Source organism: Alternaria conjuncta, assembly GCF_024043145.1.
Source record: "Alternaria conjuncta strain BMP 0040 chromosome Unknown scaffold_3, whole genome shotgun sequence".
NCBI lineage: Eukaryota > Fungi > Ascomycota > Dothideomycetes > Pleosporales > Pleosporaceae > Alternaria > Alternaria conjuncta.
The window spans coordinates 1,714,283-1,737,938 of record NW_026250092.1 but is presented as its reverse complement, the minus strand read 5'-3'; the positions used below and the strand labels follow the sequence as shown (position 1 = coordinate 1,737,938).

At 52.8% G+C, this 23,656-nt stretch overlaps 9 protein-coding genes across 9 annotated transcripts; 6 read left to right on the top strand and 3 right to left on the bottom strand.

Moving 5' to 3' along the window:
• Positions 1 to 88: 88 nt before the first annotated feature.
• J4E85_002556 (uncharacterized protein) lies at positions 89 to 1,925 on the top strand (the record flags this gene model as incomplete). The annotated part of the gene is made up of 2 exons (XM_051466834.1): positions 89 to 1,382; positions 1,444 to 1,925. 2 exons carry the CDS (start codon positions 89 to 91, stop codon positions 1,923 to 1,925), a joined length of 1,776 nt encoding a protein of 591 aa, XP_051329689.1.
• A 125-nt stretch (positions 1,926 to 2,050) lies between these two features.
• J4E85_002555 (uncharacterized protein) lies at positions 2,051 to 2,845 on the bottom strand (the record flags this gene model as incomplete). Its single annotated transcript, XM_051466833.1, has 2 exons — positions 2,051 to 2,477; positions 2,658 to 2,845. The coding sequence occupies 2 exons, from the start codon at positions 2,843 to 2,845 to the stop codon at positions 2,051 to 2,053; spliced, it is 615 nt and encodes a 204-aa protein (XP_051329688.1).
• Positions 2,846 to 3,890: 1,045 nt separating this feature from the next.
• J4E85_002554 (uncharacterized protein) lies at positions 3,891 to 7,710 on the top strand (the record flags this gene model as incomplete). The annotated part of the gene is made up of 4 exons (XM_051466832.1): positions 3,891 to 4,065; positions 4,120 to 6,288; positions 6,337 to 6,676; positions 6,723 to 7,710. The coding sequence occupies 4 exons, from the start codon at positions 3,891 to 3,893 to the stop codon at positions 7,708 to 7,710; spliced, it is 3,672 nt and encodes a 1,223-aa protein (XP_051329687.1).
• Positions 7,711 to 9,057: 1,347 nt separating this feature from the next.
• On the top strand, positions 9,058 to 10,510 carry J4E85_002553 (uncharacterized protein; the record flags this gene model as incomplete). The annotated part of the gene is made up of 3 exons (XM_051466831.1): positions 9,058 to 9,175; positions 9,228 to 9,683; positions 9,741 to 10,510. 3 exons carry the CDS (start codon positions 9,058 to 9,060, stop codon positions 10,508 to 10,510), a joined length of 1,344 nt encoding a protein of 447 aa, XP_051329686.1.
• Positions 10,511 to 11,323: 813 nt separating this feature from the next.
• J4E85_002552 (uncharacterized protein) lies at positions 11,324 to 12,648 on the top strand (the record flags this gene model as incomplete). Its single annotated transcript, XM_051466830.1, has 5 exons — positions 11,324 to 11,671; positions 11,720 to 11,962; positions 12,009 to 12,330; positions 12,390 to 12,568; positions 12,616 to 12,648. 5 exons carry the CDS (start codon positions 11,324 to 11,326, stop codon positions 12,646 to 12,648), a joined length of 1,125 nt encoding a protein of 374 aa, XP_051329685.1.
• A 1,711-nt stretch (positions 12,649 to 14,359) lies between these two features.
• J4E85_002551 (uncharacterized protein) lies at positions 14,360 to 15,514 on the bottom strand (the record flags this gene model as incomplete). The annotated part of the gene is made up of 1 exon (XM_051466829.1): positions 14,360 to 15,514. The coding sequence occupies one exon, from the start codon at positions 15,512 to 15,514 to the stop codon at positions 14,360 to 14,362; it is 1,155 nt and encodes a 384-aa protein (XP_051329684.1).
• A 1,588-nt stretch (positions 15,515 to 17,102) lies between these two features.
• On the top strand, positions 17,103 to 18,754 carry J4E85_002550 (uncharacterized protein; the record flags this gene model as incomplete). The annotated part of the gene is made up of 2 exons (XM_051466828.1): positions 17,103 to 17,289; positions 17,340 to 18,754. The coding sequence occupies 2 exons, from the start codon at positions 17,103 to 17,105 to the stop codon at positions 18,752 to 18,754; spliced, it is 1,602 nt and encodes a 533-aa protein (XP_051329683.1).
• A 717-nt stretch (positions 18,755 to 19,471) lies between these two features.
• On the top strand, positions 19,472 to 21,701 carry J4E85_002549 (uncharacterized protein; the record flags this gene model as incomplete). Its single annotated transcript, XM_051466827.1, has 4 exons — positions 19,472 to 19,867; positions 19,916 to 20,562; positions 20,617 to 21,123; positions 21,281 to 21,701. The coding sequence occupies 4 exons, from the start codon at positions 19,472 to 19,474 to the stop codon at positions 21,699 to 21,701; spliced, it is 1,971 nt and encodes a 656-aa protein (XP_051329682.1).
• A 222-nt stretch (positions 21,702 to 21,923) lies between these two features.
• J4E85_002548 (uncharacterized protein) lies at positions 21,924 to 22,543 on the bottom strand (the record flags this gene model as incomplete). Its single annotated transcript, XM_051466826.1, has 2 exons — positions 21,924 to 22,279; positions 22,339 to 22,543. The coding sequence occupies 2 exons, from the start codon at positions 22,541 to 22,543 to the stop codon at positions 21,924 to 21,926; spliced, it is 561 nt and encodes a 186-aa protein (XP_051329681.1).
• Positions 22,544 to 23,656: the final 1,113 nt, after the last annotated feature.

Below are 23,656 nucleotides of genomic sequence, written 5' to 3'. Positions count from 1 at the left end.
CCCATACCTCACTCGCGCGGATCTCTTGCGGAGGTAATCCGGGTACAACAGTTCCTATCCACGCATCGTTACTTCTTTCATTCACAACATGCGGTCCTCGGTCTCCGTCTCGGCAGTGGCCCTCGCCCTGTTGCAGGGCACCAACGCCTTGAATGCGGCCATTCAGCGCAAGCTTAATCTGCTTGCCGATATGGGCATGAACCCAGATGGCTCGGCCATGGTTACTTTCTCCGACGACGCCGAAAACAGCGCTTTCGATGCCACGGCTTTCAAATCCCTCAAGATTGCGACTACGTCAAACAGCCCGGCTGTGTTGGCTGCCGCGCCGCTCAGAAACATCACTCCGGAATATGTCGAGCTGCCACTGGACCACTTCGCCTACAAGAAAGGCCAGGATCCTTCGTACCATGGCACATTCTTTAATAGGTACTGGGTCAACATGGATGCGTACAAGCCTGGCGGTCCCGTTTTCCTCTACGACACAGGCGAGGCAGATGCAGAGCCGGGTGCGCTGACCAGGCTGCTAAACGAAACCAGCTTTTTCAAGCAGCTCGTCGATGACTATAACGGTATCGGAATCGTTTGGGAGCACCGCTTCTACGGAAACTCAACACCCACGCCTATCGACCTCAACACGCCAGCCGAGGCATTCGAGTTCCTGAACACGGAGCAGTCGCTTAAAGATGTCGACGCCTTTGCTAGGCAGTTCAGCAGGAAGGGTGTCAATGCTACGCTCACACCCGACAAGACTCCCTGGGTTTTCGTTGGTGGCTCGTACCCCGGTATGAGGGCCGCTTTCATGCGCAACTTGTACCCCGACACTATCCACGCGTCTTGGGCCTCTTCAGCTCCCGTCGAAGCTTCCGTTGACCAAAGCTTCTACTTCTCACCTATCTGGCGCGGTATGCATGCCAAGGGCTTCGGAAACTGCTCGGAGGATATCCACGCTGCTGTTAACTACATGGACAACATCATGGACACAGACTCACGCGCAACCGCCAAGCTTAAGGAGCAGTTCCTTGGACTTGGAGCTGCCAACAACTCTAACCCAACCTTTGCCGATGCTCTTACGACTCCCTTCTACCTATGGCAGTCTTACGGTATGGAAGGTGGATCTCTGGGTCTCCGTCAATTCTGCGACTACCTCGAGAAGGACCCCAAGACGAACACTACAGCTCCCGCGGAGGGCTGGTCCAAGAGCAAGGGTGCGAAATGGACGGTTGATCGATGGGCGAGCTACCCTGTCTTTGCCAACAACACGAATGATTACTTGGAAACCGAGTGCTCGGGCAAGTTGAACGTGACCGGTAACTGTGACCTGAACCAGAGGTTCACAGATCCCGCTTCGATTGCTTGGACGTGGCAATACTGCACACAGTGGGGTAAGACTTCGTCCTCTCAAACCCAACTTCCCTCCTTGCATAATACTAATTTATCCATCAGGATACTTCCAATCCGCCAACCTCGGATCCCAGCAACTCGTCTCCAAGTACAACTCGCTTGAACACCAAAAGGACATCTGCCACCGCCAGTTCCCCAACGCTCCCAAATCCCTCTTCCCTGAGTGGCCAAACACCGCCCGCACCAACAAGATCTTCGGAGGCTGGGATATCCGTCCTTCCAACACCTACTGGTCCAACGGTGAATTCGATCCCTGGCGCACTCTCTCCCCCGCTTCCGCTGAGCCCTTTGCCCCCAAGGGCGTCCAAGTCATCCAGGATGTGCCCAAGTGTGGAAAGAAGACGAGCAGGAACGAGCTGTTTGGCCTGGTCCTCAAGGACGCGCAGCATTGCTACGACTTCAGGACGACAGGTTCTACCGTCCCCGACGGACCCGTCAGTCGGACGTTGTTCAGGAAAGCGCTAAGCGAGTGGCTGCAGTGCTACAAGCCGAAAAAGGGCCAATCGAAGCCTTGGAACGCCTAGATGCAGTATGCAGGTCTGGGAAAGGGCCGTCCCCTTGCTTCGGGTAGAAGAGATGGCATTGCTACGTATTGTTCTTCCCTGCCACACTTTACTTAGACGTCATGATAAGTCTTATCATTAACATCCTACAACTTTGACCTCGCCACGCTGTCGTGTGACTGCTGTTCTCGAGATTTATCCAAGCGAGCTTCCCATTCCCATACTTCCCCTGTGAACCTATCCTTCTCCCACGCCTCATACACATTCCTCTTCTCTTCCTCGCTACTAACTCCACACATATCCCCCCACACTTCCAACTGCTCTTTAAACCCCGGGTTAGGATCGCACACCGGTCGTCCCTCACATAGTTGCTCCAGCGCTGCGGCAGGGGTGATGTTGTACTTCCAGATCAAGTATGCGCAGACGAGTGTTGCGGACCGGGACTTTCCCATTGCGCAGTGGATGAATACACCGCCTTTTTCATGATTGAGGGCCGAGTCGATGTACTGGACGGCGGGGGTAAAGTCTTGGAGCAAGTTGGTGTTTGGGTGGTCTTCTGAGCGGATGTGGAAACTAGAAGTGCAGATTACGTCAGTATTGTGAGGACATGGAAAGCCACATGTGTCGAGGTGGCGACAGTGGTCCAGCTCTGATGCCGCTCTGGAATGAGTACAATACATACTAAACACATCAGTTAGCACACATACATGAGCTGCATTTTGACAATCATTGCACGTTACCTGTTTCAAATACCTAAACTTCTCCTGTAGTAAAGGGTCATAATCTATCACTGATAGCACATGCGTTATGCCTGCTTTATCTATCAAGTCGCCTTGGTATAGGGCGTAGAGGCCGCCGATGTAGAGTTTACCCGCCCGAGGCACGAGATCGACCCAGCCCATGCCTGTGTGTCCTGTGCTGCCGTGGAGGAGGAAGGACATGTAGTCTGGAAGCTAGACAGGCGGGAGAATGGAATTTGAGGGGTAGAGAGTGAGTGATGTGATGGATATGGGATGGAGTTGATGGCTATGGGAGGACGAGAGTGTCCAATCGCGGAGAAAGTACCGAGGTACGATTGGAACAGGACATCATCTGCTCTCGATGTAATTTCTGGATGTATCTGCACGCGCCTGTCCTCTGATTTTGCATCTTCCTATTGACATGCCGTGGGTATCGTCGCCGCAACGTCCGAATGGTGTTGTTTGAGAAGTGCTGCCCGCAATCGGCCAATGACAGCCGGTGAGAGGAGGCCCCACGTGCGTGGAGCGCTAGACGGCGGACGCGCCTTCCAGCCTCGCCGTGAGACGCGTCAAACTTCACACCTACCATCTGGCATCATCATACACACTTCCAGAGACCGCGCGACATCACCTCGACAGCTTGGCCCGTACGACGCGAGCTATTATGGAGCTTGACTGTGAGAATGGACTTCAACGATGCTGATGCAGGCGGCCAGTATATGACGTCAACGCGACTCTATCAAATTGATGGAAACACCAGCATGCGCTCACCCACACAGGCTGACGCGAAGATAGTGTATCCGCATACTCATTTCTACTAGCAAAGGACTCGCTCAAGTGGTATGGTGTCAGGACCTACTCTTCGTTCTCTACCCATCCATGAGTATCGCCATGTTTTCGTTCCATCAATCTTTCTGTTGTTTAGATGAAGAAGTCGCAATCGCGACGCAGGCATTGCTTGCATGCATGCTTATCAGAAGAGCGCAGAGTAATCGGGTGATACGCAAACTTGGTCTATCCTATGCATAGGTGCCTGTGGTGAGGGTTTTGTGTAACGCTACAGGGCCCAGCCGCGTTCAATCGACCAATATAGTCCCCGCGACTCTCGTCTAGTGAAGGGAAGCAGGAAACCGATTGTCCTAAACCGGCTAGCCGCTGCCAGATGCAGGTCCAAGCAAACAACTATTCTCGACACAAATGTTGCTCGGTCGTCTCCGAGTCTCTCCCCATTGACACTGCCCGCAAAATGTCGCTCAAGCCAGTTCATATCACGCAAGGGCCGTTCTTCTACCCCGTCGGCAACACCCCAGCTGTGTGCTTGACCCAATCCCTACCGCGCGAACAAGATGCCGCCCTGCTACTACTCGGTTGTGGGGATATCCGAAATATCCTCTTCACTGCTTATAGTGGAGCTGGAGCTGGTAAGTGCTGTCCTCGACTGTACATTGTACCCGCATATACTGACCGGGACGCAGATGACAGGAAGCTTGACTTCACATGCTGCGATATTGAAGCGGAGATCATTGCGCGCAACGTACTCGCCCTGACACTCATCCTTGATGACACGAAAGGTACCCGCGTGCGACAGCTATGGAACCTGTACTATCACATCTTTATTGATGGCGAGTCCGCTGGTGTTCTGCGCTCTCAGTCGAAAAAGCTGTTGGAGCTTGCGCAGTCGTTGAAAAGCTGGAATGAAGGTCCATATGGCACGATCATTCGATTCTGTGACAGCATCACACTCGAAAACGTTACTAAGCTTTGGGAGCTGTATGCGTTGGAACCAGATCAAGACAAGAAGTACAAGGCGACACAAGATATGCTGAAAGATCAATGGCAGGCTGCCAAGCAGGTGCAGGCCCTCAAGACGTCTGGGTCGGCGTTCGTGGGAGACGGCATTCGCGCATTCGCCCCGCTCTTGACCCAAGGCTTCGAAGAGGCTGGCAAAGCTTATAAGACATATTGGAAGAGTGGGACGTGTTTGGAGGACAACAAGGTCATCAAGAACCTCTCGATCGCCAATCCTATGTTCGTCTGCCATCGCAGTGGCCTCGTGCTCCACTACGGTACTAGCCCGCTCACCGGCTTCCACCTTGCGCCCATGTATGCTCGACTTGCCGCAGACTCACCCTTGTTCGTATCAAGTGAGACGACAAAGGGAAAGCTGCCAAAGCCCATGCAGATAGCGCTCGACCAGCTATCTGCCTGGTGCTTTGCATTCAGGAAAGCCTCCACGCGTCTCACCATTCGATATGTTAACTCTGACGCTGTCGCGTTCTGTCATGTTATTCAACACCAACAAGCACACGGCGAATCACGCACAGCTTGTTGGTATCGTAACGTGTGGACATACACCCCACTAGTCTTAGATGCGCCCGAATACGAGCAGGGCGGATCTGCACCAGCAACCTTCGATGTTATTGACACATCCAATTTGCTCGACTATGTGGGCTGTCTCAACATTCTTGCAGCATCTGCGTCGTTGATTCGCCAAAACGCCTCGTCCATCCTCCGGACAGAAATGCTCATACCCTCTGAAATCGACATGGCAGCTTCAGCCAGCGCTTTGCTTTGTGGACACCTTCCAACAATCGCTCTACTGCTCGGTCTAAAGCCCGTCCAATACTGGACAAATGCAACATCTGTTTGGCACCTGAACGCCGCCAATTTCCCCGACTTGAACAAGACCAGTATGTTCGCTGCAGCCACGTCTAGACCCATTGTACTCTGGAAGCCGGTCAATACTTCTAAGATTCGTTACGATGCAGCTGAGCTAGCTAGACTGCTTATGTCTATGTATCTGAACATGTTCCAGGATGAAGGATGGGCCAATCAGTTCTCAATGCTAGGCTTAGGCAATGCAGAATTGAAGAAGAAGAAGCTTACCGCATACGAACTGTACACTCGAGCAAGCTTCGTGTCGCTGCTTCAACACATCAAGGTATCAAACGTCGTTGACTGGTCTCCATTCATGCATGCTCTGGTCAAAGTAGGCATCATGAACGACACAACCTTGAACATGGGTCCACACCACTTACAGTCTCTTCTCGTCTACCTTGACATGCTCGGGGTATGGAAGGTAGAAGATGCTTTTGAGTGGTGGCATCCACGAACCTTCGAATTGGGCGGTCTGTTCCGCAAATGGGAGGACATCCCTTCACTCATGTGCGTCACACTTGTCGTTCCTCACGACAAGGTCTCGATGTTCGGTGACCTTGCCAACGGCCACGGTACTCCGTTATGCCAGCTCCAGCTCAACTCGTCGATCAGTCCGAAAGAGGCTCTCTACACGGACATACAGATGGGCTTTGGAACGATCGAGACTTCTGGTTCGGCGTTCACGAATGACTATCGAGTAACGGTCCGAGAAGACGACAAGGGCTGGAAGGGAAAGTCGCCATTGATCGTATCCACTATGGTCTCTACGTGCACCCTCACCGAAGAGGAGGATGATGTCTGTGGCGTTACCTTTGGACTCAAGAGTACTCCAACAGCTCAGCTGCAGTTTATGTCCATGTTTGGCATGCTTCTGCATGTGCACCGATCTGCTGTCGGCCAAAAAGACGTCTTTGTTTCGCGATATCGGCCAGGATTCCAAGGATTCGTTTCCGTGAACAAGGTTACCACGTCCAAGGCGACTGATGGTAGGTCGGACATCTCTACGATCGCGACTTTTGCTAACATGGGTTTAGTAAACGATGTCATCGCTACCATACATCCGCTCATCAGTAGCAACAGGAATGAAGTCGAATCACTGCGAGTACATTACTCTGTAAACTCAGGACAAGCAAAAGAGCTTCTGCAAAGTGGAGCCATCGTCTCGTTCGAGACTACGACGGCATTCACACTAAGGCTCTTCATTGGGAAGACGTATCGAATGGATGTAGTACTTCCATTCCCACCAAATACTGCCAGTGCCAAGACCAAGATCGCACGCAAATCGCTATGGATAGAGTATACGGCTGCCGTGCAGAGTGGAGCAGCAATCCTTCGGCGCCCAGATACCATGATGCCCGTCCATCTTAATGCACAGTAAGTGGGTCAAGGGGTTTAATCTGCATCCACTGACAAACCACAGATCTGAGGTTTTTCTCGAACAACTACATTACGTTCAACCTGATGTTCTACCAAAACTTCTCCTTGGTCAGAAGGCCTCGTTTGCCAAGTGGATCGGCTTACATCCTTCTCCCATGGCTACGATGTCGGCAGGAGAGTTGAAAGCCTACCAGAAGTCTCTCGCTGACGTATCATCAACCATGCCTGGACGCCTTGGTGTGAAGGAGACCCTACAGAGTATCTATGCACACCTTGTTGGGGCAGAAGGCCAAGCACAGGCAAAGATTATCCAATTCTGTACACCCACGTCATTCTTCGGCATACTGTATATCGATTCGGTCCGTATGGATCTGTCGAACCAGACTCTTCTCGCCGATGCTGCATATATTCCTTTCCATACGAGCGCGGACATGGCGCCGCTTGCCGCTGTTCTCGCAGCGCGTCGGGACGACGCCGTGGGCATCAAGATGAAGGAAGATGAAGTCGCCTTCTGGAAGCACCTCTTACCAGGATTTGCCGAACGATGCCGCCAGTGGCAGCACAAACCAACATGCGAGTACAAGGTCGCAGGATGCATCCCCATCTCGACTGACCCCGACAAGCGCTACATGTGCACTTGTGGCTACGGCGTCTTCCCCGTGAACTACCTCAAAGATCTCAAGCTTTCTAAAGATCTCTTCAAACACGCCGTTCGTGTCGCAGTACCAGTCATCTTTGCTTCGCCCATCAATACCGACGATCCTGCTTCTCTACCGACGCCCTCGCCTCCCGCGAAGCCGCAAACGAAGCCGCAAGCTCAAGCACCTGTGGATAAACCCGAGCCGCGTCTGGTAGACCTTGGTGCGAAGGAAGGCACGTGTTGGGAGTGCGGTGCTGAGCGCCACGAGAAGGGTGGGGTTTTAGACAGATGCGGTGGGTGCAAAATGGCTCGCTACTGTTCCGAAGGTTGTCAGAAGAAAGATTGGAAGAAGGGCCACAGGCAGTTGTGCCCGCAGTTGAAAGAGGACTAGGGTGCTTGACTGCACTCAGTGTCGTGGCAGATGTAGGAGTTACATACTACAAGCACGCCTACTGCAAGACCTACTTCCGGCTTCCGCGACGACACTCAAGCTGCGCCAGTGGCCTACTTGCTTGGGACGGAGGGGTCGATTGGAGGACTTGTGACAAATCTGCCGCTCATCTCTGGCGATCGTTGGATACCAAGGCTTGGAAGTATTGACGTGAACAGACGGTGCCAGTTTGATCACACCATGTCAGAACGCAGAATGTTCAATACAACTAGCATGCGCGATGTTCTTAGCACATTATCTGTCGTGAAGCTTTGAAGGTCGCCACGAGGCTGTGATTTGTAGTGGCCGTCTGCTGGTTGGCCTCGCGGTGATCTGAGCGGCTCTTTGTCGGCTGGTGGATGTAACCTAATCATGATGCAAATAGCGATGGTCAGGCGACGTGTACGTGCTCGTTTTCTGCCGCCTGCCCCGGACCTGCGTCGACGGGTCCACAACCCCGCAAACATCAGCAGCGTTCCACGATACAGGCGACAGCGCAATGTACGACAGCATTTCGATTTGTGAAGCAAACTCGCGAGTGCAGTATGACGACAATTGTCCAGGGAGACAATGGGGCAAGCAAGCACGTGGGGCGCGAAGGGTCCTGCACGGTGGTCCAAGAATAGCCACTAGCGGTTATCGATAGATGCAGGGTGGCGATAGCGGAGCGCAACACCAGGATCGTCAGGGCAGGCCATGCAGGGACAATGTTAGCTGTCAACTTTTCTTTTCGAGGGGTGGGCTTCACAACTGTTTCAAGAGTTGAAGCGCGATGGAAGTGCTCACGAGGACGCCGGAAACAATGTTTGAAGTGCGACGCTGCCGCGGATGCATTTAACACGCGACACAAACGGCTAGCCCTTCCGTGATTTACGGCCTAGCGTGATCGTAGGCGGATGGTGCCCCGTATCTGCGCGGCGGGCCACCCCTTCTTCAAAGAGAGTGTCGCCGCTCGCTCCTGCCTCGATTCACTCCCTCAGTGCCCTTTCTTATCCTTCGGGACCACCTTCGCTTTACTAACCCGGCAGTTTAATCTTTCGTTTCCTAAAGACTCTCGCTTTTCGAAACTTGTTCGCCGTACCATCTCAGGGGAACACAAACCACGAATTTCACGCGTGCGCCCTTCCCTTGCTCGCCGCACAACCGCCCGGGCCCCTACACCTGCTGTTCCATCCAACCATCGAGCGTACCTGCCCACGATAACTACAAGAGAGGTCGTGATACCATCATCTTGATCGCTGCGCTACTCCACTTGCCGACGATAAGGTGCTTACACGACATCGACGATCCCGCAAACGGTCCGACATCATGGTACGAAGTCTGCTGTCCGCCGCCTTTACGGCGACAGTACTGGTAGGCACAGCGCTTGCCGGAGCAAAATGCACAAAGGATAGCCACTGCCCACAGGACACGCCCTGCTGCTCTCGTACGTGTCGCAAAAATCTATCGCATCGGGGTTGGTGCTAACAAATTCGCAGTATATGGCGACTGCGGTGTCGGCGCTTTCTGCCTCGGTGGCTGCGATCCCCTCATGTCACACAGCTTCGACTCGTGCGTTCCCGGTCCCGTGTGCAAATCCGGAAAATACACACTAGACAACCTCGACGATGTGCAGACCATCGACAAGTACCTCGGCGATGCCTCCAAGATCAACTGGCAGTCGCAGGGCATGCCCACCATATACACAGACCCCAAGACCAAGGAGAAGTCAACACTCTTGACTATGGCGCAAGGGACAGTTGGAACACTACTGGCATCTACCTACTACGTCTGGTACGGCAAGATCTGCTCCAAGCTTTCCACAGCGCAGGGCAAGGGCGTCGTCACTGCCTTCATTCTTATGTCGGATGTTAAGGACGAGATCGACTTTGAGTGGGTTGGCGTAGACACAAGCCACGTGCAGTCTAACTTCTACTCTCAGGGTGTCACAGTGTGTAAGTAATTCGACATTCGGGCTAAGCCACCCTCGCGCATGACTAACACGATTTTAGACACCAACGGCGAGAACCTCACTGTCCCGGACGCGAACACGGTCGAGACCATGCACGAATACTGCGTTGACTGGAAGGAAGACACCCTGGTATGGTCCATCAACGGCAAGGAACAGCGCAGACTCGAGCGCTCCGACACATGGAACAAGACATCCGGCCGCTTCGACTACCCCCAGACACCCGCGCGTATCATGCTTTCCCTGTGGCCTGCTGGTCTGCCTTCGAACGAAAAGGGTACCATTGAGTGGGCAGGAGGAGAGATCGACTGGAACTCGCCCTATATGACCAACGGATACTACGCCGCCCGCTTCTCGGAAGTCACCGTCGAGTGCTACGACCCACCGGAGGGTGCGCAGATCAAGGGAAAGAAGACCTACAAGTACACGGATGAAGCCGGTACTAACAACACCGTCGCCATCACAGACGATTTAGTCGTTCTGGGCTCGCTCATGGGCACCGGCGAGAACCCAGGAGAGGCCAAGGACAAAGACGACGATTCCAAGGCCACCGATGTTGCCATGGTACCTGGTGGCAATCCTGGAGGAGGTGCTGGACGAGAAGTCGCCGAGACATCAGCTGCCGTACAACCAAATTCGCCTGCGCAAGAGACGGGCTCCTCGTCTGGCAGTGGTGCGACCGCTGAAGGCCAGTTCGTCCAAGGTACAACTGGCAGCACTGGTGCTGGATCCGTCATTCAACCCGGCCTCGGACGCATGGGAGGATCCGTCTTCGCCATCATCGTCGCCATCATGGGCTTGATCGCGTTATAATCGCATTACCCATATTTTCTTTTACCGTCTTATGCCCTTTCTCATGTCTGTCTGTCCTGTCTATCCTTGGCGTTTAGTTCGATACCTGTGGTCTTGTAGTTTTGTGTACTGGGGAACAGGGGTGAGACGGGTTGCATACTCCCCCTCGTCGTCTTGTGTACAGTGCATACATTTTCCTTCCTCCTTATTGTCCATCTCCCGCAGTCTTCTAGTTATGACACATATCCTGTCTAGATGGTTGAATCTGTTTGATACAATAAATGTAATACCGCATTTCAATATCCTGTCTTTTCCGATGATGTGTTGAAGATTGAAGGGCTCGGTGCACGGGTATGAAGAGATTGGAGAAGCTGCAGCGTGTCCGGATCATCGACAGAGAGTCCTCATCCGGCCAAGCACCGCATATGCATGCCCCGCGCGAGCATGGAGGCATATATAAGATGTTCGCAGCATCTCGCTGGAAAGGTATATCCAAGGTCAGGGTACATGTCAGCGCTACAGTGGTGACCCTCGGCTAACTACCCCAACTGTTCAGTAGATGCAGAATCTCCCCGGCCCCTGTAAATTACCATGTTGATGACTGCAGCCTCGTTCGACGGGAGATAGCATGAGCGAATTGGAAACAGCTTGGTATGCGGAGTGTTATCTGATGCTGGCCTTTGCATGGAAAAGATGCTTGACCGATGAGATGGGTCGGAACATAAGACGAGCTCGTCGCGGGAAGGTTGCTCGGGCGTGGAAGGTCCCTTGCCGTTCGACTCCTACGGCAGTTTCGAAACCCTCTGCAATCAGTCAACACGCCTCTACATCACCATGTCGCTCGCACTCTACGCACTACTAACTGCCCTGGTAGCCCTAGCTGCCTACAGTCTCCGCAGCGTCGGTCGCAGGCCCGCCAACTACCCCCCAGGCCCACCGACACTCCCCATTATAGGAAACCTACACTTGATGCCGAAAGAAAAGCCGCATCTACAATTCCAAAAGTGGGCCGAAGAATACGGGCCCGTGTATTCACTGATTCTCGGTACGAAAGTCATGGTCGTGTTGTCGTCGGATCAGGCTGTGAAGGATCTGCTTGATAAACGGAGCGGGATATATTCGTCGCGTCCGGATATGTATCTTGGGCAGATTGTGAGCGGTGGGTGTCGTATGCTGCTCATGGTGAGCTTCTCTGACCCTTTGAATTGGTGATTGAGCTGATCGCGGTAGCCGTACGGCGATACATGGCGCATGATTCGGAAGATTGTTCATCTCAACCTCAATGTCAAGGCGGCGCGTACATATGTGCCATATCAAGAATTGGAGAACAAGGCCATGCTTGTTGGTTTTTTGGACAGTCCAGATCTCTTCATCGATCACATCCGTCGTTACACAAACTCTTTGACCACGCAGATGATCTTCGGGTTCCGCACCACCAGCATCGACGACCCCAAGTTGAAACAACTCTATTCCGTGAGTCAAATCTCTAGACCCCCTTATCTCTCTAACACCACCACAGGGCTTCGAGAAGTTTTCCGAACTCATGGGTGAGACTACAGCAAAACTAGTCGACCTCTTTCCCATACTGCGCTCACTACCCGACTTCGCGCTTCCCCTACGGAAATACGCAAAGGAACTTCACGAAAAAGAGAGCGAGCTATACGTCGGCCACTGGCTAAACGTGAAGAAAGCAATCAAAAACGGGACTGCGAAACCTTGCTTCTGCGTCGACCTCGTACGCGCACAAGACGAGGAGAACTTCTCAGATGAGCTCGCCGGATACGTGAGCGGTTCGTTGCTTGAAGCGGGATCAGACACTACATCCGCCACACTCATCGGCTGTGCGTACATCCACCCTCCCTCAATACCCAAAAGCCATTGCAACTAACCCCCCGCAAAGTCATCCAAGCAATGATCCTCTTCCCCACCGTCTCCGCCACCGCCAGGGCAGAACTCGACACGATCTGCGGCGCCCGCCTCCCCGCCCTCTCAGACTTACCCTCCCTCCCCTACATCCGCAGCTGCGTCAAAGAAAGCATGCGCTGGATGCCCACGGCCATCCTCGGCGTCCCCCACGCCGTAACCCAGGACGACGAGTACATGGGATACAAGATCCCCAAAGGCAGTGGGGTGTTGTGGAATGTATGGGCTATCCATAACGACCCGGCTCGGCATGCTGATCCGCGGAAGTTTGATCCGCAGCGGTATTATGGGGATGCGCAGACGGCGGCGGAGGCGGCGTGTAATGCTGATGCGGCGGAGCGGGATCATTTTCTTTTTGGGGCGGGGAGGAGGCTGTGTCAGGGTATGCATATTGCGGAGCGGTCGCTGTTTTTGGCTATTGCGCGGTTGCTTTGGGCGTTTGAATTCCACCCCGCGAGTGATGGGAGGGGCGGTGTGGTTATGCCTGATATGGATGATTTGACGGAGGGCATGTTGGTGCAGCCGCGTCCTTTTAAAGCGAGGATTGTGCCGAGGGATGGGGGGAGGGAAGCGGTTGTTAGGGAGGAGTGGGCGAAGATGGGGGCGTTGCTGGATGGGGAGGGGCAGTGGAGGATGCTGCCTGAGGGGTTGATTTGGAAGGAGTATGATAGTGCTGCGAAGACGGTATAAATTCAAGAGACCTCAGGGGGGAGTTATCGTCATATGTGTAAGACGCGCTACGTGATACCCGAGAAGGCCTACATCTGGTTGTCTATGGTTATCTGTTTTGGAAAGATCAAGAAGGTTGAAGATCTGCTGCTTCGTTTGTTCTGCTTGCACTGCGCGTTCCGCGAATGCTCTCGCTCCTTTCTTAATCTTCTGGGTTCTGCAAGAATGCGAGAACTGAGTATTTAAGGCCTTGATCGTCGCTAGGTACTTATCCTGCCGCGACCTAAAGTCTCGAAAAGATCACGATGGCGAAAAGAGCATCAGCTAAGAGAAAGAAGCGGGCGCCAAAGAACCGCTATGATTGTACAACATGTGGTATGAACAGACTCGCCAAGTTCTTCCCAGACTACAATCCTTCCACTGAATGCGACGACTACCATCGCATAAACACGTGTGAAGCCTGTCTCCGAAAGCATGTGAACTATTGCATCAACAACGCGCAAACAACAACTACCTCCGACGAAGAAGGAGAGGCACTGGGCATCGCGTGTCCAGAATGTGACGCGGTCATGAGGCCTGTCAACATCGAAATCGCCACTTCGAGAACCATGTATGCGAAATTCGAAAAGTTAGAGCGAAGGCATAAGGCCAGAACGACGGAAGGGTGGCGTTGGTGCCTAGCTTCAAACTGTAAGGCAGGCCAAGTACACGACAGCGGCTCCAATACGCACGAAAAAGACATTTGCACATGCCACGAGTGCGGAGCACGCGCTTGCGTGCCCTGTGATCGACCGTACCACGAAGGCGAGTCATGCGAAGCCTATCAATCTCGTATCAAAGACCGCGTTGAGGAAGAAGACAAGTCTCTAGAGGCTGTCAATCGCTTGACCAAATCCTGCCCGAATCCTGATTGCAAAGCGAGGATACAGAAAAGGGGGGGCTGTGCTGCTATGAAGTGTAAGTTGGCGCAACCGAGCCGATGGGTGTTTCTTACTAACTTGGATAGGTACACAATGCGGCACGGCCTTTTGGTGGTCGGTATGAATTCATCATCATCGGACACCACCAAGAGTGACTATGACGTGACCGAAGTACAACGAAGAGAGACTCTTGGATGATGCAGTCGCAAACTCACCATGGCTCAGCTTTGTGTAGTGACGACGATATAGATCAGTATGTGCACGAGCATCATGATCCTGGATCGGTAGATAGAGGATGTCAAAGAGAAGCATGATGATCTTCTTCGCAATAGCAGTTTCTTCATTCCTACCATCCACTTCACCTCTCAGGATGTCTATCAATCCAAGCCGTATTTCCAAACTCTCCCGAGAACGGATACTGAAACACCTTATCCAGCGTCGAATACGGCTCATACTGCTTCTGATCCATAACAATGCTAACATTGCTCGCCAGTCGCGCAGTCTCATTCCACCCAGGCCCGTAGTCCTTGTACTCTGCCATCGTAGTGTTGGAGTTCACTCTTGGATCCGTAGTACCCCACTTGATGTACCCATTGGGCTGGATTGAATCATCAAGATAGCAGTTTGCAAAGATGGAGCGATGCTGAGCGTTCCAAGGGCGGCCCAGCGCGCACTGACCGGTTATGGAGAGGGAAGAATTGGCCTTCTTGACGTCGGAGTCGTGGATGTAGACGCCGTATTTGTTGACAAAGGTTGTGTTGCTGCCCTTCCATGCTGTGATGCCGCCGCCACAGTTACGGAGGGAGACAAGACTGGTCTGGATCCACGCCGTGCCGAAACCATAGAAGAAGTCTGTTTGTCCGGCTATTTCGTTCTTGTAGAAGTACGCGTTGCCTAGTTTGCCGACGTACACGGTGTCCTGGTACGAGTAGAATCCGCAGTAGTAGAAGCCGGTGTTTGCGTAGCTCACTGAGACTGCCAGGGCTGGACCAGCGGAGTAGGGTGCATACAAGTTGCTGAAATCTATGTTGTATGCGCGAAAGTCGGTGTTTCCAAAAGGTGTACCTGCAGGTACGGGGTCGCCGGTAGGTCCTGTGCCAGTTTTACTCGAGTTGAAGGTTGGCGCAACGGTGAGGACGGAAGTATATGCATTGTCCAATGTTGATAGGCCAGCTCCAGTTGCATTGCGCCATATCACATTGACAGTGTTCTTGCTCTGGTCGTTGGGCGCTTTGGTTTGACCAAAAAGGTAAACGGGACCGGGCCGAGTAACATTTACTTGCTCAGTATAGTTTCCAGGAAGGACCAAGATGTGATGAGGTGTTGTGTCATTCGGCAAGCTGAGTACTGCCGACTGAATTGTAGAGAAGTTACGACCAGGGCCAACCAGAATCGTGTTTTGAGGGCAACCGTCCAGTGGCTTCTTGGTTGGATACTGGCACGCTTTGCGATTGATAGTCGATACAGCAGCGCAGGCCTCGAGCAGGCCAAGAAGTAGTGTCGTCCAATGCATGGTGAAAGGCTGAAGTTTTCGCACGGCCCGAAAAAAGATGCGCGCCGTTTGGCGGACTGAGGCTTGGCCTGCACTTTATATCAACTCATCGTATCCGCACTCCTGGGGTTGGGATTCCCATGTGGCTCAAGACATCCGCAATGCCCGGTTACCGTTGTGCCCTGAGCACCATCATCAGCCGCAAGTGCGCCTTTAGTATCAATTATCCGTTCAATGCCTCCAATCAACATCATTACCAGGTATACCGAGCGCGGGGAGTATCCACCCAGAGAGATCCGGAGAACGTGGGGAAGATGGAGGAAATTATCCACCAATTAAGCCGATCACTAACAAGCCTCGGAGATGATCTCACATCGCCAGAAGAGCCGACAAACCGACGCGGAGAGCGAGCAACGAGCCATGGTCAAACACCGTTACGTAGGCATGTTCCGTGCTGTCTGTGAGGCTTCCGTGGCGTTGGTCAAGCTTCGGCATAGAGCTTGCTGAGGCTTGTTTATGTGACGCAATGACGCGTAAGATCGTGGGCTAAAGACGGCCTGAGATGAAACTGCGATGATATCTAGGATAGCAGAGATTAGTGCCTGAATGAATGTCGAAGCTGAGCTGCCTCGCATGCGCTTCAAAGTGATGCGATGATGATTCTGTTCCAGCTAGGAAACCGCTAGCAGGAGTCCAGCCAAAGTTGTACCTAGGTAGTTGCGACGAAGACGTCCATCTGAAGTTTTTCAGTATCGAGGCCTCTGGTGCGTTACGGCATATATGGGATTTGAGCTAAGGTTGTAGAAGGAGCCAGCCGTCTGTGGTGTTGAAGAAGTGTAAGCTCGTGAGCCCCCTCTATTGCCGGCGCCAACCCGGAAATTACGTCGCCGGGAGTTCCGAGGTTTGGCACCAGACACGCGGAGACATCCCCAGCTGCTTTCAACCCTCAACTCCACGTCAAGCTCTGTTCACTCTCATCAGCTAACTACCTGAAGCCCTCGCCGCGGCGCGCGCATTTAACCATGTGAACCATTTTCGTCATTCGAGCGACACCGCTCCCTAGAGACCTCAGGACTGTCCCTTTCGCGCCGCGAACACTCATGACAACGGTTCCTTACTCTACAAGACTCCCAAATCTTCATAAGACGGACATGAGGCGCCTTGAAGTGCTTTACAAGGCATTCAGAATGCGCCAAGTACTTTGGTGGTAGGCTAATAATGCCCAGCGATCACGACATCGCCCTTGCCTTTTCTGCGCATCGTTGAGAGGATGTTCCAAGACATTCCAACCAGCGACATGCTTCACCTTCCTGTTCAGGGTTCTTGGGAGCCACCAGCTTTGGACACCACAAGCAACTCAAGCCTCGCAATGTTGCAGCGCTTGCTGATCGCGACATGGAAGGAGTGCATTCGCAATTTAATTCGCGTGGCATGCTACAACCATGTTATCGCGCCATTGCAGACGGCTATATGACCCTACAAGATCCCGGCCACCGCGTAACCGTCTATCTTCTGCGCAAACCATTCGTAGCGACCGCTTCGGCTGTATTCTGATCACCAACTTGACGCGAGCGATCGGTACTCCTGGTGCTCCTAGCAAAGCCCAAGTATGGCCGCGATCGCTGACGACGACGCAAAGGTCGCGCGTTACACCAACGATGAAACCTCGCCTTCCCCACCGGTCTACGAAGATGGCAGCGTGCAGGAAGACAACGCCTATGTTTACGACGATTCCCAGAAGCTGGGCTACACGGCCACAGTCTTTGTCATCCTGAATAAGATGATCGGCACTGGTAGTACGTATTCTTCATGCTCATACGCTCGGATGGCTGCTTACTTGTAACAGTCTTCTCGACTCCTTCCGGTATCTTCGCAGCAACGGGATCGGTTGGGGTGTCACTCTTCCTGTGGATCATTGGTGGCATTCTCACATTCTGTGGGCTATCCGTGTTTCTGGAATTCGGTCTCGCAATCCCACGTTCAGGTGGCGAGAAGAACTATCTGGAGCGCGTCTACCGTCACCCTAAATACGTTGCGACATGCGTTCTTGCTGCGCAAATGTTGTTGCTCGGATTTTCTTCCGGTAACTCGCTCGCTTTCGGTCGCTACGTACTGTTCGCAGCTGGTTCGGAAGCACCGGATGGCTGGGCGGCGCGTGGCATAGCCGTTGCTTGTGTCACTTTCTCGGTTGTGCTCCATGCCACGTTACCGAAATGGGGCATCCGCCTCTTCAGTGTTCTCGGCGTGTTCAAGGTTTTCATTCTACTCTTCATCGTCTTCTCTGGCTTTGCTGCTTTGGCTGGTCATCTGAAGATCGAACAGCCGCACAACTTCGACAACGCGTTTGCACTGGAAGTCGGTGATGGCTATGGTGGCGGCGGTGCCTATGCGTACTGCCAAGCTCTGCTGCGCATCATTTACTCCTACAAAGGCTGGGAGAATGCCAACTATGTGTTGGGCGAAATTCGGAACCCGAAGAGAACCCTGGCCTGGTCTGCACCCCTGGCAATCGGTGGAACTACCATCTTATACGTCCTCGCGAACGTGGCTTACTTCGCTGCCATCCCCAAGTCCGATCTTGCGAAGAGCGAGGTAATTGTGGCTGGCCTATTCTTCCGCAACGTTTTCGGTAATAGTGCTGGAGCGCGCAGTCTTCCCGCTTTCGTTGCCCTCAGCAATCTTGGCAACGTGCTCGCCGTCAGTTTCGCACACTCACGCCTCAACCAGGAGTTCGCAAAAGAGGGTTTACTTCCGTGGAGCAGATTCTGGGCGTCGAACAAGCCATTCAATTCGCCGGCGACAGCCTTGTTCCTGCATTGGCTGATTACAGTCATCGTACTGCTTGCGCCCCCTGCTGGTCCTGCCTACAATTTCATCACCGATCTTTACACCTACCCCGGCGCTTGGATCAATGGCTTCGTCACTGCCGGTCTCATTTACCTACACTACTCCAAGCGCGAACGCTGGGAGTCGCCATGGCACACCTATCTCCCCATTGCCGTTCTTTATCTGGCCGCAAACATTTTTCTTGCACTGGTCCCCTTCATTCCTCCGGATGGCGATTGGAACGCAGACGGCTACCCATATTACGTATTCCCGGTTGTCGGTGTCAGCGTTCTGCTTCTAGGTGGATTCTACTGGCTTTGCTGGACGAAGATCTGGCCAAAGCTCGGAGGATACAAGATTGTCAGTGAACGCTATGAGGATGCCGAGGGCAATGAGCATGTGAAGTATGTGAAGGTATACACTAAGCACGATTGAGCAATCTGACGATCGATACATACTGTACCGATGTGCTCGGCCGTGGTGGTGGCGTCCTTCTATAGAGATAGTAATAGCCGTGCAGATAGCGGTGCGAACTTGCTTTTGTCTTATGCGTGATCCATTCTGTTGTGTAGGGCTCTCAGTACATTGGTGCCTGCGATTAAATATTTCGTTGATCCCCCCAGAACGATTAATGAGGGGCGCAGACAATGGCTGTATCGCGAAGGTCCTCGATATAAAAGCCAGAAGTAGGTGTGCTGCAGGGGACGGACATTTTGCGGTGGCGCCAAGACATCTGAGCTGTGGAGCCGATGACGCACAGACCTCGGAACGCGTGACGCGAAGACATCAGCTTCACATTACACCCTAAGCCCAAAGCTAAACGGCATGTCTGCACTGATGCCATTCTTCTCAAGCGAACATCATCGTCGCAATGCATCGATGGCACGAGTCGCGGATCCCCTCTCATGAAGTTCCGTTCGTGTCCGTGGCGCATCCTGGACGGGTAAAGGCTAGGCCTCCAACACGCCAAAGACCCCATCTCGCTCTATTTCGCTCTAACAGCTCAGGCAGCATGAAGTTGCCTGCGCTAGCGCATCAAAAACTTGGCCCTCTTGCCATATAGTTATCAACCTCCATTCGTATAAAGCAATAAGGATAAACGCTCCTTCACGGCGCACCAATTCACGACTCCCCACTCGCTCAAACACAACAATGACTGGGACTTCTGGCAAACCCATGAACGAATATCCTGGATTCGGACTACCTCTTTGCAATTGGGAATGGACCAACTACGGCTTCTATCCGATCGGCTCCCACCACAATGCCTATGGAAGCGAATCAGAGATCATCCCTGTGCGAGAGCTTGCCGTGATGGATGTTTTGGAAAAACTCACCGACAAGCCCGACTGGCATCAGAAGGTCTTTGATGATGAAATCGTTGCCAAGTGGCGTAATGAGGCCCTCGCCATTCCTGACCAACACTTTTGGCACCTGGCTACCGCTGCGAAGAGCCAATATTGGACCCACGACGATGACCGGCTCGATCTTCATGACGACAGGCAGTCTTGCATACTCGAGAATATCTTGGATGAAGGTACATTCGATACCGTACGTTACTATTGCTTTTAAATAGTCTTCATCACTAACGCTATGCAGTGTGTTCAAGAGCTTCGCAGCAAAGCCAAATATTTCGAACAATCGGGCATCATACCTTCTCTCGACGCAAGCGCTTCCGTAGCCAAGTCTGACACGCTCGTTACAAGCGAGCTACACGCCAAGCTTCGCAAAGCTTTTGATCAGCTCAAGTCGGACCACGCTGCATCTCCTGATTGGCATCCCAACTCGAATAGTATGGTGCAGGATCTGGTACACCCATCTATGTACCCATTGGTATATGGGCGCAGTTCTGGCTTTCGTGAGGAGCAGGTTGGTGTGACGGACGCTGTAGAGCGCTGGGCTGGCAAGGGCGAGGTCGTCCCCCAGCAGGGGCTCGAAACGACTACAGCGCAAAACCGACATGATTATAGCGTTGGAGGCAGCAGCATCCCGCCGGAGTACTGGTCCAATCAATACCAATGGTTGCCGGCCAATGTGGCTTTCCAGGATGATGGGTCTGTCAAGTTTACCAGCTACATCAACAATCTTCACCCTACGAGATATCCCGACATATATCGTACCATCGAAAAGCTGGTCGAAACATCCATACCCATGTGGGATCAGTGTTTGCGGTTTGCAGTCGGCTATCACAAGTTTGAAGGGGCCGGTCGTATGGAAACTCGCACCGGTAAACCCGAGAATCCTGAGTAAGTCAAAGTAATGTCTTCGAACTTTGCAGCTGCTAATGTCCCGTTGCGTAGTGACGAGAACGAAGAGAATTGGACGCCCAATAAAGAAGAGTGTGGTGATGTGGAAGCCAGCGAAGAAGACCTGGAGGAAGAAGGGTACGATGATTACTACGACAACGATGAGGATCGCCAAGAAGGGTTGCTGGAGGCCAAGTGGAAGATCGTCCGCAAACCTCGTATCATGCCAATTCCCTTCAACGACGTATCCTACGCACCGCAACCAGGCAAGCGTCTTGCTGATAGATTTCGCGATACGGGACTTCAGATCATTGTCAAGATGGCCTCGATTGAACTCACGCCCGAGAAGCCGGACTTTCCTGTGGGTGGATGGCACATCGAGGGGCAGATGAACGAAAACATCTGCGCAACTGCCCTGTACTACCTGGACAGTGATAACATCACTGATAACAGCCTCGCATTCCGCATGCAGACGTCTGCTTACCTACACGATGACGAGGGTTTCGACGTTGGACAAGACTGTTATCACTGGATGGAGCACGTGTACGGCACTGGCTTTGGGTGTGGGAATTCGCCATGTTTGCAGAATTACGGGAACGTACAAACGCGTGAGGGTCGGCTGCTAGCTTTCTCCAATGTCTTGTAAGTCGGTCAAGATTCTGTTCGGACACTGCCTTGGGCTAACGTATGTTAGTCAACATCGTGTTTCCCCTTTTAGTCTCATCGATCCTACAAAGCCCGGCCATCGTCGCTTTATTGCACTTTGGCTTGTCGATCCGACGAAGCGCATCATCTCTACGGCGAATATTCCGCCTCAACAAATGGACTGGTACGTCGACTCGCTACTTGGACCAAGCGACAAGATGCGCCAAGAAGCGTTGTCGAAGCTCCCCCCAGACCTCATCAATCTGCTAGCCGAGAAGGGACTCGCAAGTCCTTCTGTCACTACGGAAGGTCGACTGCCTGAAGAGCTCATGGCCTACGTGCGCGAATACTTCGAAGAAGCCAAGCACTCCCTTCCTATGGGTTTTCAAGAGGCAAGTGAGCATCGCAAAAAGCTTATGCAAGAAAGGGGCGCGTTTGTCCAGACCGCAGAGAAAGGATGGCAGAGGGCGACTTACAGCTTCTGTGAGCATTGAGACGCTGGCAGAACTTGATCAGAGCCTGAATAATGACAACTCTCGAATGGAACGGAGCATACGACAACGTATAGTGTTAGTTCTCGAGTAACGAATTGAGCTATGGCTGATCATGTTCCCTAACCCGCTGACATTGAAGTACTACTACCAACAGCTTCCTTGCGTAACGACTGTCGGGACGGCAACCCCGCAGAAACCTTTGACGTCCCAACAACATCCCATTCAACGTCGCTTCGACGCTTCACTGCTAGGCGCCATGCTCCGAAGTGTCAAAGGCACCTTGCCTTCCGTGTCGTTCCAATGCAACTCATACAGGCCGTTCTCAGCCTTCATGCCGTAGAATGACGTGGCAACCGTACCATCTTCACCATACAACATCACCGTGGAACCGTAGAAAGCGAAACCCGATGTTTGAGTCGTGGTGTTGCCAGTGCCGTTGTTGGGTGGGAGAAAGCCCACGCGCCTGTCGACCGATGATGACGAAGGAATGAAGAGAGCTGTATTTGACCAGGTGGGCTCACCGGTAGCGGTGGTAGCGTTGGGGTTTCCAATGAAGTGTTTGTTGGCATCGATTGTGACTATGTCTATTAGTTGGGATGAACTTGGGTACGCGATGGCTCGAAGAAGCCGAACTTACAGGTTACGACAGCAGCATCGGTACTGTTGGAAAGAGCAGGCTCTCCGAGATATGCAAGACCATCGGCATAGAAGAGTGGCAAGCCACCAATGTCTTCACTGTATGCATACAGCTGGAAAGGCGTAGAAGCGACATCACGCTTGCGGGCGCCCAACACCGCGAGCGGGAGCAGAGCCAGCAGTGCGCTGCGCATGGCGATATGCATGATGAAGGAGTGTACGTTGAAGAATATTTTAAAGAGCGTCAGAAATGCAGCAAGAGTGTGAAGGGTGGTGGCAACAGCTAACAATCAGCAGTCCCAATGTCCTTATTACACTCAATACATCGGCCGAGTCAGTCTCTATCTCTACAGTCCCCTGAGCGACTCAGATACATTACGACGTCTCCACGTATATTCATGACGCCTCGAGTGAAAACCATATCTCTTGGTATACTTCATTGGGAGGTCTCCGAAGGGCTACAAGGACCCGCTCTCGTACAGTGCGAATTGCGCTATCGAGGGTTGCATGCTGCCTGACTTCAATTGTTTCAATGCTCAGGCGTCGCGTAACCTCAGCCACTCAAAGCACAGATGCGATACGTAGTGCGAGTCGGAGCGGGTCTTATTTTTGGCACTGCCAAGCTCAAGCTAGAGAATGCTTGTCGTCCCCACTGTCGCGTATCTCTCTAGGTAGCGATCGAACCGTCTAAACGCAGATTCTACCCGTTTTTCAGTGGATATACGAAGAGTTTGTCTATTCGACTCCAAGTACCTCACTCCACTGAGTACCTGGCACAACCCAGCAACAACGGCGCGCCGACCTGTCATCACGGACGGCCCTTCCGCGGCGCTTCCTTCCTCCGATTCCGAGTCAGCAAACTCCGACCATGCGCAAAGATTTCTCAACAATCGATAATGCCATGGGCAGATGCGGCGGAATGGCACCGATCGAGTGGGGGCTCACCTGATGCGCCGGTAGACTTTGCGCATACTACTCAGTAACCCCACGGCCGTTTTTAGACGCACAATACCGCTAGCAGATCACCGAGCAGCCGGTGTACCTACGCCAAGTGATGCCCTAAGGGGCGTCTGAAGTTTGGAGTAGGGATCAGGGTAGTCTTGACCCACGATAAACAATGAGACTATCTGCGGAGGAGAACGAAAGAAGAGTACGAGCGAAAGTTTCGATTATCATGACGTCCTTGAGTCGTTGAAGACTGCACAGGTTGTGCCCCTAATAGATTCCTCGGATAAGACAGGCTATGAAGGTAGGATGCAAGGGCGATATAAAAGAAGCGAAGACTTGTTGTTGTGGAAAAACATCAGCTTGTCTTTACA